General features: G+C 41.4%; 1 protein-coding gene across 1 annotated transcript in view; it reads left to right on the plus strand.

The window, feature by feature from the left end:
- The window catches only part of ncam2 (neural cell adhesion molecule 2), a gene marked incomplete at its 5' end in the record, with an annotated part of 350,469 nt that overhangs the window by 264,102 nt on the left and 71,377 nt on the right, over positions 1-14,990 (plus strand). The window contains one exon of the mRNA XM_083908283.1: positions 8,281-8,450. Within this exon, the coding sequence (XP_083764409.1) occupies positions 8,281-8,450 (170 nt within the window). The remainder of the gene's footprint in view (positions 1-8,280; positions 8,451-14,990) is intronic.

Here is a 14,990-nt window from a genome sequence, read left to right on the forward strand (position 1 = left end):
ATTAGCTCCATTAGCGCGCCTACGGTCGAAACTGGATCGGTCTGTTTGTTAAAGGAAAAGAGCAGACGCTACAAATACCCAGCGTACTGCGTACGTGTGCCTCTGTTTTTAAACCTCACGCTCACTACCTTGTCAGACAACGGAAATATCATTTTAATGATTTAATAGTGTGCATGTAAATGCGGCAAATCCGACAGCTGAGCAGCTGACATATCGATTCATTTTTACTTTGACACTTGTTAACGCCCTCACCGTCTCTCTACTTGGTGCCATGATGGAAAAGTGACTTGTGTTTAAGTGCGGTAATTGAAATGAGAAACCCATTCATCTGTGGGAAATGACATTTTGATTTTTAGTACATCATATTACGCACTAATAACACCGCAAGGATGATTGGGGGGGGGGGGGGGGGAGGCGGGGACTCAATGAAGAAAGTTTCTGTGACTGTGATTGAATTTTAAAAGCTGAGCCACACAGTGGATGACGCAGCAGCGGAATAAATAAGGAAATTCTCGTTGCACAATTACACTCGTCCTCAGCGGAGCACTTTATATGCCAATAGAGCGGCGCTAGATAAAACTGAATGGTGGAACACGGCTATTAAGCTACAGTTGCTACCTTCATTATGGACTCTCTGTTCACTCATGCAGTTTGGAACACAGGTGGCAAACTGCCGGCCCGAGGGCCACATGCGGCCCCCCAATGGATTACATGCGGCCCCCCCCCCCACTTAATATTATGTTATAATGAAAACATGGCCCACGACCTCACCGTCTTTTAAACACAGTGATTAGCTTTGTTTGTTAGTTAGTTTGTTAGCAATGTTAGCAAAGTTGTTGAAAGGTTTTGCGGATTCAAAACGGCGTGACCATGGCAACCCATTCGCCACGATACAGGAAGTGCCCTAAAACTTCGGCATAGATTGAGTTCCACCTAATTCTGAGATTTGGCAGGAAGACCATGGCCTCAACTCAACAGGAAGTCGGCCTTTTTGAATTTTGGCGTCCATGTTGTCGATTTGCAAATCTACGTACGTTCCTACAAATATATGTAGGACCAATGTTAGCAAAGTTGTCGAAAGGTTTTGGGGATTCAAAACTGCGTGGCCATGGCAATCCTTGGCAAATTTCGACCATTCGCCACAATACAGGAAGTGCCCTATTACTTCCGCAGAGATTGACTTCCACGGAATTTCCTGAGATTTGGTGGGAAGACCATGGCCTCAACTCAACAGGAAGTCGGCCTTTTTGAATTTTGGCGTCCAATTTGGAGATTTGCAAATCTACGTACGTTCCTACAAATCTATGTAGGAGCAATGTTAGCAAAGTTGTCGAAAGGTTTTGCGGATTCAGAACAGCGTGGCCATGGCAACCCAATTTCGACCATTCGCCACAATACAGGAAGTTCCCAATTACTTCGGCAGAGATTGACTTCCACGGAATTTCCCGAAACTTGGCGGGAAGACCATGGCCTCAACTCAACAGGAAGTCGGTCTTTTTTAATTTTTGCGTCCATTTTGGCGATTTGCACCCTACGTAAATGTGCTAGACGCATCGAAAAGTTGTTGAAAGTTGTTTTTTTTCCACACCCTTTGTTCTCTTGACCACACTAGACGTTCATTGGCCCCCAATGTCATTTGACTTTGACACCCCTGGTCTAGAACATAGATGTCACCTCAGTTAAACAACAATGTCAAAATATATATATTTTTTAAAAACTGAAATAAATGGTACGATACGATGCATTATTGAATCAGACAGAAATTACATAAGTTAGTAAATAGATGAACATGATAAGAAAATGGAAGGACGACAACGTTAAAGAAAAACCATTTAGAACAACAAATATCCACATGGCTGTATTGCACTCCTGCAGACAGTATTACACATGCTCTCATATTGCAAGCTCCCTCTTGGTGTGTTGCACCATACATACAGATCACTTCAACTAAAACAGAGTGTCATTCTAGCCCCTGCACTTCCTGTCTCTTCTTTATTTTCACAGTGCCAACATTTTAGTTCATAATAACAGGAAAACAAGAAGAAATACAAGGTCCACGATACAAATAATATCACAATTCTGTGATAATCAATCTATCGAAGATAATACATCCATCAAAACAAACAGTGAAATCAAAGTAATAATAATTTAAAAATATATATTTTAGAGGGGGATTTGAAGGTGACAAGAGAGTCCATATCACCACCGAGTTATTCAGGCAGGAGGTGTAGTGAGGACGATGGAGGAGGATGAGGAGGAGGAGGAAGAACGGAGAGTTGAACATGAGGAGATCAGACAGAGATGTGTGCTGAAGGATTATGGAGAGGCTTGAAGGTATAAGGAGGAGAGTTTGTATGCCAAGTTTAATAGGAAGCCAGCGCAGATGTTTGGAGGTCGGGGTGATATGATCCGTGGAAGCAGGGTTCTGTTGGCGATTACAGCTCCTGCATCCGGGATCAGTTCACGGAGGAGAGTGAGGTGAAGGCCAATGAGGAGAGATTTGTCATGGTACTGGTGTGGGAGGTGATGAGGGCTGCGATGGCGTCCACTCATGATGTTCCTGTGAAGTGGAGACATCGCGATCTATTGAAGAAAACCGGAACATCTTAATGGTCTCATATCAAACATATAAATCTAGTAGAATGTAGGAGCTTATTTTCCAATAGATTTCTATTCAAGCTGTTTGTCAAGTTGTTTTTGCATCCAGTGGCGTCGCCCCCTAGTGGCTCTTCTCTCATCTCCTGGCCTCAAAGCAGACTCAGATGACTATACCCTTGTTTTTTTTTTATAGCTCGTGTGTGGTTAAAAGTTTTTCAAACTTCACTCCCAAGGGCAATCTTTGTTTGTCTGCTCTTCACTCTTCTGACTCACCATTTTGATATAATTTTTTTTCTCAGAATATAATCTCAGAATTCGGGCTTTAATCTCGGAATACCGACTTTAATCTCAGAATTCTGACTTTAATCTCACAATATAATATCAGAATTCTGAATTGTATCTCAGAATTCTGACTTTAATCCCAGATTATGATCTCAGAATTCTGACTTTAATCCCAGAATATAATCTCAGAATTCTGACTTTAACCTCAGAATTCTGAATTGTTTCTCAGAATAATCTCAGAATTCTGACTTTAATCCCAGAATATAATCTCAGAATTCTGAATTGTATCTCAGAATAATCTAAGAATTCTGACTTTAATCCCAGATTATGATCTCAGAATTCTGACTTTAATCCCAGAATATAATCTCAGAATTCTGACTTTAACCTCAGAATTCTGAATTGTTTCTCAGAATAATCTCAAAATTCTGACTTTAATCCCAGAATAAAATTTCAGAATTCTGATTTTAACCTCAAAATTCTGAATTGTTTCTCAGAATAATCTCAGAATTCTGATTTAAATCCCAGAATATAATCTCAGAATTCTGAATTGTTTCGCAGAATATAATCTCAGAATTCTGACTTGTTTCCTCTTCCATATATATGATACACGTTAATTTTCTTTCTTTCTACCATCTGATGATTTCCATGAAATCTGAGTTATTGTTTGCAAAACCAGTGGAGTCGCCCCCTAGTGGCTCTTCTCTCTCATCTCCTGTTTCGCCTCAAAACAGACCCAGACGACTGTAGCCATGTTTTTTTATAGCTGGTCTGTGGTGTGTAACGTTCTTCAAACTTCACTCCCAAGGACGCTCTTTGTTTGTCTGACTCCCCGTGTGCTTTTTTCTCTTCTTTAAAAAGTAAACATCGCTTTAATAAAAATCTGCCTTTTTTCCTCAGAGATGACGTCACTTTAAACTCTACATCACCCGCCGACGCGACAGCGACGCGTCTTTGCCTTCATTTCCCGGGTCGCTGCGTCCCGTACTCTGGAAAAACAACGGAATTAAAACGCGCGCGGACAACAATCACAAACCCAATATAGTTTTTTTTTTTCTTCTTCTTTCTGGTTTGATGTCACAGCTCCTCCCAGCGATCTCCAGCCTCCCAGCTGCATTTCCTGTCAGTGTGTGTGTGTGTGGTTGCGTGTGTCTTCCTCTCGGGGTAATGGACTGCCTGTCAACAGTCAGTCAGTGTAATGACATTCAGTGCTGCTGCTGCTTCAGCCCCGTCCTGCACTTTCCCTTTCAAAGATGAAGCCTCTCTTCATTTCCTTTCTGGCTCACCCCCGGCGTTATTACGACTTGGCTTTGGTGTTTTTCTCCCCGTCGACTTTCAATTATCCTCCCTTCGCGATTTTTTTTCGTACATCGTGGGCGGCGGCGGCGGCGGCGGCGGCGTGGCCCCCGGACTTCGCCCGCACAGGATCACCGGGTTTGTCTGGGGGAAACAAATATCACATTTGAAGGCTCTCAGATAATAACAATAATAATATTGTTTTTTTTTCATTCACAGATGTGTGTGTGTGTGTGAGTGAAGTGCAAAATCTAGTGCATTATTTCTAACCCCTGAGTTCACCTTCACTTTTGAAGGTTAAAATAAACAGGGTGCCATTTTTTTAAAAGTGGCCACATTGTCATATATCCATCAAATGAAAAAGCTACATAAAAGTATGTGGAATATAAATATTTACGCCCGGCTAATGTAGTAATCTGATAATATACCGATCAATGCTGTCACACTTGTGACTTGAGTGTGAATAATGTGTCGTCATCTGGTTGGAAGATACCGTAGATTGTAGATGTTAAGGCAGAGTTTGGACACGGCTTTATTTATATTTTTTGTCTTATCTACGTTTTCTCAGTCGATTCCAACTTCAAAACGTTTTATCTCCCGACCGCGACGCAGACTTCACCTCTGGATTATCGACTCTCTCACCGTTCTTTACTTTTTAAGCTCTCCTTTAGTTTAGTCTCCACCAATTCTATCAGCAATGATTTGGCTCTTAATGCTTCACAATGAGCACAAGGTGAAGACTGAAGACTCTCTAGAAATAGAGTTTGAGCTCCTTAAACTGGGACTTGAAATTGCTTGAGTTATTGAATATAAACGTTTTACAAAAGTGTGGCTCTGTGTGACGGCGTGATCATTTTACCCAAAAGAAATCTCAGAATTCAGACTTTAATCTCAGAATATAACCTCAGCGCTCTGATTTAGACTCAGAATATAATGTCAGATTTCTAAATTTAATCTCAGAATTCTGAATTTTTTCTCAGAATATAATCTCAGAATTCTGACTTTAATATCAGGATATAATCTCAGAATTCTGACTTTAATCTCCAAATTCTGAATTGTATCTCAGAATTCTGACTAATCTCAGAATTCTGTCTTGTTTCTCAGACTATAATCTCAGAATTCAGAGTTTAATCTCAGAGTATAATCTTAGAATTCTGACTTTAATCTCAGAATATAATCTCAGAATTCAGAGTTTAATCTCAGAGTATAATTTTAGAATTCTGACTTTAATCTCAGAATATAATCTCAGAATTCTGAATTTATTCTCAAAATTCTGAATTGTTTCTCAGAAAATAATGTCAGAATTCAGACTTTAATCTCAGAATACAATCTTAGAATGCTGACTTTAATCTCAGAATTCAGACTTTAATCTCAGAATATAATCTCAGAATTCTGAATTTAATCTCAAAATTCTGAATTGTTTCTCAGAAAATAATCTCAAAATTCAGACTTGTTTCTTCTTCCATATATAACATGCACATTAAAATGCATTTTCTTTTTCTTTCTTTCTTTCTTTCTTTCTATCTTTCTTTAAACCATCCGTCCTGTCTTTTTTATGTATTTATATCTTTATGCCCCTCCCTACTTTATTCACACATTCCCACTGTAACGACGTAAACAACACGATAAATAAATAAATCCCAACACTTTGGCGAAACTCGCGACTTTTCGAAGCGCTCTGTAAACGACCTTTTCAGGAACGTAAAAGATATATTTATTTATTTATTTCACCCCCAGATGCAGTAATTAGACTAATCCTTTACTTCTCGCCCACACACAGATGGCATTAAGCAACGCTGAGTTTTTGGAAGCGTGAAGAGAGGAGTCATATCCCCCCCCCCCCCCCGAAACAAACGCTAAACAATCCCTTTAACCTTACAGATTAGCTGGCTGGTTAAGCAGCCGCAAACAAACAGAAATGTGGGAGGCATCAAACCTGTTTCACACCATTATGCCTCTGCTATGAAGCTTAAAAAAAAAAAAAAAAACACAGACGCGGATCAATTCGGCGCTTGCCAACTAATTTCTCTACAGAGTCCAATAAGGAAAAAAAGACATTAAGTCAGCACTGTGAGTCATTTTTTTTATGAATGCTGCAGTCTGTAAACCTCATTTACGCACACAACACAAGTGAGATGAGGCTGAGGAGATGGAGACGACGCGATCGCAGAATATAGTTACTCGGATGCTGCGTGACGTCAGTGCAGAACTTTGTATCGTGCTTGAAAGCAGTGTTTTTTTTTCCTTTGTTTTGTTTCTCAGAAAGAATCCGACTTTCATTTATTAAACGTATTTTTTTTTTATAAAGCCTCGTAACCTTCTCTCAGCAGTGTTTAACAATCACGTCTCTGACCTCTTCTCTTGTGCAGCACCACTGTGCCATTCGATGACAATGCGCTGTATTGTAGTGACGTTATTAACATTTATTATGTTGATAATAAATATTCACAAGAACCATAGAAAAGCATTGTTCGTGGTTTTTTTTTTCAAGCCGAGTGGTGTAGTATCCTGTGTGTGACATTTACAGAGCGTTTAATGACACTACAGTGTATTATAGGGAACTTATTGAGGCAAGTATTACTTGTAATTATATAAAAGCATATTTTTTTCCACACTGAATGGTGTAGTATAATCAAAACATAGCGTGGAAGTGAGTTTAATGGCAGTTGTCGGCCCCGTCCCAATACTTCCTCTGACCTTAAATGTTTGCGCTAACCCGACATTTTGCGCCCTGATGCGGACTTAAAACAAAGTGGAAGATGAAATGACCCATAATGCTTTGCGAATTCAGTGAGCCGGCTGATTTTTTTTCAACAAAGATGGCGGTCAACAATTCGTTGTCATATATTTTCCCAAAATAAGCACGTTACGATGTTGAAATGTGTTGGAATATGTTGGTTTGATATACATCCAAAGGACTGTTGAACTTTGAACACTAATGTCAGAAAATAACTGACGGTTTACGAAAGCAACTAGCTAACTAGGGGACCGTACCTATGTTCCCTGGGTCCTATGTTCCCCGATTTGTATGTGACCGGGGAACAGAGGACCCTTTCTCTAACCCTATCCTTTTTCAAAAAAAGGGTCTCATGTTCCCCTGTCACATACAAAGTGGGGAACATAGGACCTTTTTTGGGAAAAACGGGGAACATAGGACCCGGGGAACATAGGTACGACCCCGCTAGCTAGCTAGTGTTTGCGGCATACTCTCTCGAAGCACTCGGCAAATAGCCGCTAGCTAGCTCTCCTACATCTGGGTAGTTTTGTCGGTGTTTTGCATGTGTGTACCGGCGTTCACTTGAACACGAACACCCCGGAAATTAAAATAGTAGCGCGCCCCACCGGTAGAGTTGTCAACACGCGACGTAGGTTAGCACGTTCGTTACATTCACTGCGCTAATAGTGGCGTCCCAATTCCATAGGGAAGCCACTTCCCTCAACGAGGGGAATTTACGGTTGAGGGCGGTCCAAACCAAGTGGACATTTTAAGGGGGCGGTATTGGGACGTGGCCGTAGTGCTGTATCCTGGTGCACTGCACTTTGTAGACGATCCCTGAACTGCTTGTCTCGCGGTAGTTTCTCCAGCTGTTTTTTGATAAAAAATTTGCTTGTCACTGTGATTCAGAAGTATGTTTGTTTTGGTCACAGTACTCTGAATCTGTGAACGTCTCTCTAACTATACTTTAGTGTCACCTGTATCAGGCGAGGGTGCGCTCCATTTGCTTACCCAGCTGTCCAAGTCGTTGACGGGGATGATACTAAACCCACACATTGGTATTTTGGGTGCACAAAATAGTTTTTCACCCCACCATATCATTTCTGGAATCAATGAAAGTCGTCGTTCTTCCAGTGTGGCGCCCCCTATTGACACCCCACCATGTGCTATTGATAGACACAACTTCAGATGTCTTCAAGCTGCCCCCCCCCCCACTTAACTTGCTCTAATGGGAAACGCTTAACATCCAAAGTGCGACCATTATGCTCGCGTAACATCCGACGCGTATCGCTGTGTGAGTTCTGCAGAGGTCAGCGACTGCGTCTGCAGCAGCTTTTCTCCTTCCTCACTCACGCATGTGTGTGTGTGTGTGTGTCACGTTATATCCGCAGGAAAGGCCAGCAGCTGGAGCTGTCGGAGCAGTACGTTTTCAACAGGCTGGAGGGCGGCCGCAGCACCTTAACCATCCACAACATCCAGCAGGGCGACGGGGGCGCTTACACCTGCAGGGCCACCAACAAGGCGGGATCTCAGGAGAGGGAGCTCTTCCTCAAAGTGTTTGGTAAGCGACGGGATGTTAAATAAAGGATGTGTTTGGATGTATAGGGGCGGGAAATATAGTTTAAACAAGTGAAATGTAGCTAGAGTAATTAAGTCTGACCTTCATCCATCCATTTATTCATAGAGAAAACTCCAAAAACCTTCAGTGCAAATACTCAAAAGTTCAGTTGTGACCTGTTGAACTACAGAAAAGGGGTATTTAATTCCCCAGATAAACTGTGATTATGAAATAAAAAGCACTTCTATGTTGGGTCAAGGTTTGTTTCGCCACAAAAGTTGTATCGGTGAAATAGGTTGAGGTTAAATGAGATTTTATTCAAATGAAAAAGTACCTTCAAAAGTGAAAAAAAACACTTTGTTAACCTGAAATAAAGGTAATAGTTCGGCCCACAGTTTGCCCATGAAGCTGATAGTTCATCTGGAAGGAAATATTCAATTCATTGCTTTGTATTTCAATTATAGCACTATTCATTGAATTTAAAAAAAAAACTCAGTTGTAAGTTAGTTTTATTCCTCTTGACAGCGCAGGTGGGAGGAGAGCGTTTAAGACGAACCCGGCGCGAGCTCCGTTCATGTTGCGCAACGCGTTGTCGGACTTTGTCAGCTGTGTTTTTTTTGTCCAAAACAATAAAATGTGAGTTTTGACCTCGTTTCTTGACAGATTGTATTTGAGTGCAGGCTTCTTTTTTTTTTTTAAATCGCATCCCATGATTCTGCCTCCCTTAATATGGCGTACGTTCTACAATCAGAAGAGCCATTATTATAGGCTTAGGCGAGGGATGCACAAATGTCTTTTCTCCCTCCAAAGATTGCATGATTGCGGGTGATAAAATGAGCCGAGGCGAAAAGGATCCCGAGCGCACAATGAGACGAAAGGTTTGCGAGAGGAAATGCATTCCTGGAATACGTGGCGTTTTCCATCAGAGTTTGCAGCAGCTGCTGCGTGTTCACCTTCACAGATGGGGCTTCAGAACGTGAACCCACGACGGACGCCGTGATGACCACAAACGGGTCATTACGGCAATTAATTCCCCCCGGGCCGCTGCTTCGCCCCTGCCTCAGTGCCGTCACGCGCGCTGTGCTGCTGTCTTGCTCGTCTGCCAGGTCGCAGTGGCGCCCCCCCCCCCCCCCCCCCCCACGAGCTATAAATGCCAGAGTGTCGGTCCCTCAGGTTATTATCAGCTATTTAGAGACGGTGTTAAATTGTCTCGCCTTTTACGGCCATTTACGCCGTTGAGAAGGAGCCGCGCGACGTTTTGGCGCTTTGGTGGAGCTCCAGGGACGACATAGCTCGACAACTCGAGGACGGATTGCCATGACAACGAGTTTGTTGTAAACCCGTGAAGCCCTCTTACAGTCAGCGGCGCTAACGTTACCGCACATCAACGCATGATGTGTTTCTGACCGGAAAAAAGACGTCCAGGCACAGTTTACGAGTTAGCTCCGTTAGCTGCGTTATTTACTGAATTTTGCTGCGTATCAGACATTTAAGAGAAACCACACAGGTTACTCGTACATATGATTAGTGCTGGGCACGTTAACGCGGCGTCCACGTTAACGCACGTTAGCGCATGCCGCGTTTCCGCGACGACTGACCGGAAAAAAGCCGCTTGTGACGTCGTTAAAACATTGTTAAAAATGAGTCTCTAAAGTAACGCTAAACTTTAAAAACAGAGGCACACATACGCAGTGCACAGGTACGCTGCGCTTTTTTTAGCGCTGCTTTTTTCTTTCAATAAACAGACCGCTCCAGTTCGACTATAGGCGCGCTAGCGGCGCTAAAGGAGCTAACTGACGTGACTCCTGATTTGTTAAAATGAGTATCTAAAGTAATGCTAAAGTTTAAAAACAGAGACACACTTACGCAGTACGCAGGTACGCTAGTTATTTGTAGGGCCGCTCTTTTCGTTTAATAAACAGACCACTCTAGTTCGACTGTAGACGCTAAAGGAGCTAACTGATGTGACGTCATGTTTTCACGTGACTCTCGGTTTGTTAAAAATTTGTCTCTAAAGTAACGCTAAACTTTAAAAACAGAGGCACACATACGCAGTACACAGGTGCGCTAGTCATTTGTAGCGCTGCTCTTTTCCTTTAATAAACAGACCGCTCTAGTTCGACTGTAGGCGCGCTAATGGTGCTAAAGGAACTAACGGTTGTTAAAATGAGTCTCTAAAGTAACGCTAAAGTTTAAAAACAGAGGCAAACATACGCAGTACACAGGTACGCTAGTCATTTGTTGCGCCGCTCTTTTCGTTTAACTAACAGACTGCTCCAGTTTGACTGTAGCCGCGCTAACGGTGGTAAAGGAACTAACGCAGCTAGCGGTTGCTGAAATGAGTCTCTAAAGTAACGCTAAAGTTTAAAAACAGAGCCACACATACGCAGTACACAGGTAGGCTAGTCATTTGTAGCGCTGCTCTTTTCGTTTAATAAACAGTTCGACTGTAGGCGCGCTAACGGCGCTAAAGGAGCTAACTCTTGTGCCACGGCACGTAAACATAGCGTAACGCACGTCTTTTTCCGGTCAATCGTCATGGAAGAAATGCTAACGTTGTCCTGCACTAACTTTCTAAATTTCTCTTCAAATCCTCTGAGCTCGTTCGAGGTTTAAGAGGCGTCAGCGGGGCGAATCGTGCGCCGACGCGCGCCCGCGTGGATCCGAAACACAACATTATCGCGATCGGACAAAAGCCAGTGCCGTATATTTGTTCCCTGATACCCGTCAACGGCAGAGATAAGAGCTTTAAGCGGTGTCAAACGTCACTGCATCTGGGGGGTTGGGAAGGGGGGGGATATATAAATGCAGCTGAGCCGCCTCCTCCTGCATTCACCGTGTAAATGTCAGAGGAAACATTAGTGACTCGCACAAAGTGGACTTCTTTCGTATATCGCTTCTTTTCACTGCGTCAGCTCTGTATCTATAGAACGTAGCTAGACGTCTAACCTTGACGGGACTAGTTTTTCCCAGTAACTACAGTATATGATGATAATAATAATAATAAAGAACGCAAACACATTACTGGAAATGTGGCATCAGTGGAACACGAATGCTTTCTCATAATATGTTGTGAAGATGTTTTAGATAATGAGTGTTGATGGTGTTCCCCGCAGAGTGCTGATAAACGAGCTGTTTTTTTCCACGACGAAGGGCATGTGTGGGGCAGATAAGGTGCCGACAGTCGGCATCTGCGTCACGAAAACAGCGCGATGGCTCTGATTGTGCGTTTGTTTTGTTGTATTGTCGATGCACATGTGTGTGTGTGTGTGTTTTTCCCTGACACCAGAAGTCATTAGAGGGTTTCAAAGATGCGGGCGATCGACTCGAGCGCTCCACGTCTTCTGCAGAATTCATCCCAGCCAAGTCATTTAGTCTCAATAGGAGCCTTTAAGGCGTCTTTTCTTTTCCGAGTCGGGAGGAAAAAAAAAAAAAAAAAATGAAATGGATTGGGAGATAATTTCACTTCATCTCGCTTTTGTTTTGACACAAAACACAATCAGACGCATTCTTTGCGTCATTATCAAGAGAATGCCTCTCGACTCTGGATAGCGTTTGAAGTCAAGTTGACGGCAACTTATTGAATATTGGGAAATCTGCGCGGGGTTTGTTGACTCGAAAACGAATTAGAGTCGTCGTTTGTCCCCGAACTGTGTGTTTTTTTTTGTTCATCATTAATTATATTGTGCTCAAATTGTTAAGGGTGTGTGACGCAGAGTGAAGCAGATTATCGGATGTTTTTTTTTTTTTAATAGAATAAGGAGAAAATAACGTTGAGTGAGCAGCAGAACTTCTTAGAACTAAAACTACTGCACTTCTTGCGTTAATGCTTAAAAAGTATTTTTACTATTAGACGAACTCTACAGAAGAGGATTAGGGCCACACAGGGAAATATATCTGAATTCTGACTTTATTCTTAGAATTTTGACTTTAAACTCAGAAATGATGACTTTAAAACTCAGAATTCTGACTTTATTCTTAGAATTCTGACTTTAAACACAGAAATGACTTTAAAACTCAGAATTCTGACTTTATTCTAAGAATTCTGTCTTTAAACTCAGAATTTTTGACTTTAAACTCAGAATTCTGACTTTATTCTTAGAATTTGGACTTTAAACTCAGAAATGATGACTTTAAAACTCAAAATTCTGACTTTATTCTTAGAATTCTGACTTTAAACACAGAATTTATGACTTTAAAACTTAGAATTCTGACTTTATTCTTAGAATTCTGACTTTAAACTCAGAATTGATGACTTTAAAACTCAAAATTCTGACTTTATTCTTAGAATTCTGACCTTAAACACAGAATTTATGACTTTAAAACTTAGAATTCTGACTTTATTCTTAGAATTCTGACTTTAAACTCAGAATTCTGACTTTAATCTCAGTATTCTGACTGTATTCTTAGAATTCTGACTTTAACTCTGAGAATAAAGTCAGAATTCTTAGTTAAAAGAGACTTATGTGCTCAAAATCAGAAATTCTGGGTTTAAAGTCAGAATTCTGAGTTTTAAAATCAGTACTAATAAAATAATTTTTCCTGTGTGGCCTTATTGCTCTTCTGTAGAACTCTCATATATGAATCTACACAAATCTGTTTGGCTAAATGAGACACATTTGCATTTATCCGACTGCACTGTTACACTGACATGGTTACTAACAGTTAATTAGTGCTAAAACTCAAGCAATTAAATTCAGTCACTTTAAGAAATATACAGATTTATCCCCAGAACTCTGTTCGATCGCGTATATATGAAAAAAATCCATACCGAAATATCTCCTTAAATCCCTCGCAGTGGCTCGTGCAGCCTGAGGTTGAAACCTTGTGAAATTGCCATACGCTCCAAAGACTTCCTCCGCCCCCCGGGTAGTGGTAAAAGCCTTCAGGAGAGAGTAGAGTAGAGTCACCTTCCCCTTTTTTTCTGGGGGGGGGGGGGGGGATTTTATGCCGTGCTTGTTTTAGTGTAGTGTGAGGTTTGAATGTGCGACGCTCTCCTGACATGACGTGCATGCCTGATGGTTCAGGACTCGCTTTAGCAGCAGCAGCAGCAGCAGCAGCAGCAGCAGCCACCAGCCGTGCACCTGTCATGGATCCGTGTCTGCATGAAAAGCGAATCACGCCGTGGTGGAGATGCTTCCTCCCCGGAACAAAAATCGATAGGTTTTTTTTTTTTTATAGGTTGGGCTCACACGGCAGCAGAGTTAGATTTGATATGCTGTATATACTACTGTTCAAAAGTTTGGGGTCGCCTATACAGTTTTTTTTTTTTTTTTATAGGTTTTCCATTAAAAGTCACACTTTTATTCATCAAAAGAGTTGCAAAATGAATAGAAAGAAAATATAGTCAAGACATCTTGACAAGATTAGGAATAATGATTTTTATTCAAAATAACAATTTTGCCCTTTCGGCAAAGAACCAGCAAAACAGTTTTCAGCTGTGCTAACATCATCGCACAAGGGTTTTCTAATCATCCAATAGCCTCCTAACGCGATTAGCAAACACAATGTACCATTAGAACACTGGAAATGGGCCTCTATACACTCTTAGAAATAAGGGTTCTAAAAGGGTTCTTCTACAAGGGCTGAGGTTCATTTGCTTCTGAAAAAAAACTTTCCCTAAGAAAGGGTTTTTCAAGGGTTCTTGGTAACACTAATGGTTCCAGTAAGAACCATTTTGATCCAGAGAACCCTTTAAAACCCCTTTCCTGCATAAAGGATTATTAGAAGTGTTCTTGGTGGAACCTTTACAAAAAGGTTCTACCTGGAGCCAAAAAGGGTTCTCCTATGAGGACAAGCCGAAGAACCTCATATGGTTCTACTTAGCACTTTTATTTCTAAGAGTGTACCACAGTTTGAGAACCGTGGATCTCGACATCACAGCACATCTTTTGCTTTATTTTGAAATTTTAAAAAGTAGTTTTATGGCATAGACTACACTCTTGGAAATAAGGGTTCCAAAAGGGTTCTTCTACAAGGGCTGAGGTTCTACCTGGAACCGTTTGCTTCTGAAAAACCCTTTTCCCTAAGAACGGGTTTTTCAAGGGTTCTTGGTAACACTAATGGTTCCAGTAAGAACCATTTTTGATCCAGAGAACCCTTTAAAACCGCTTTTTCCTGAATAAAGGGTTTTAAAAGGGTTCTTGGTGGAACGCTCCAAAAGGGTGGAACCTTTACAAAAGAGGTTCTATAGCCAAAAAGGGTTCTCATATGAGGACAAGCCAAAGAACCTTATATGGTTCTACTTAGCACTTTTATTTCTAAGAGTGTTCACGTTCACGTTTGCAGCTAGAATAGTCGTTTACCACATTAACAATGTATAGAGTGTATTTATGATTCATTTAATGTTATATTCATTGAAAAAAAAGTGCTTTTCCTTCAAAAAATATGGACATTTTTAAGTGACCCCTAAACTTTTTAGTGTATCTATAATATAATGCTTTAGAACATGAACATCAGTATGATCCACTCGTCTATAAATGATAACCCCGAGGTGTAGCCTTCATCTCCTTCCCAGTCCCAGTCTCTCGTCTTCACTCACTT

The sequence above is a fragment of the Microchirus variegatus genome (genome assembly GCF_963457635.1).
Source record: "Microchirus variegatus genome assembly, chromosome: 22".
Taxonomy (NCBI): domain Eukaryota; kingdom Metazoa; phylum Chordata; class Actinopteri; order Pleuronectiformes; family Soleidae; genus Microchirus; species Microchirus variegatus.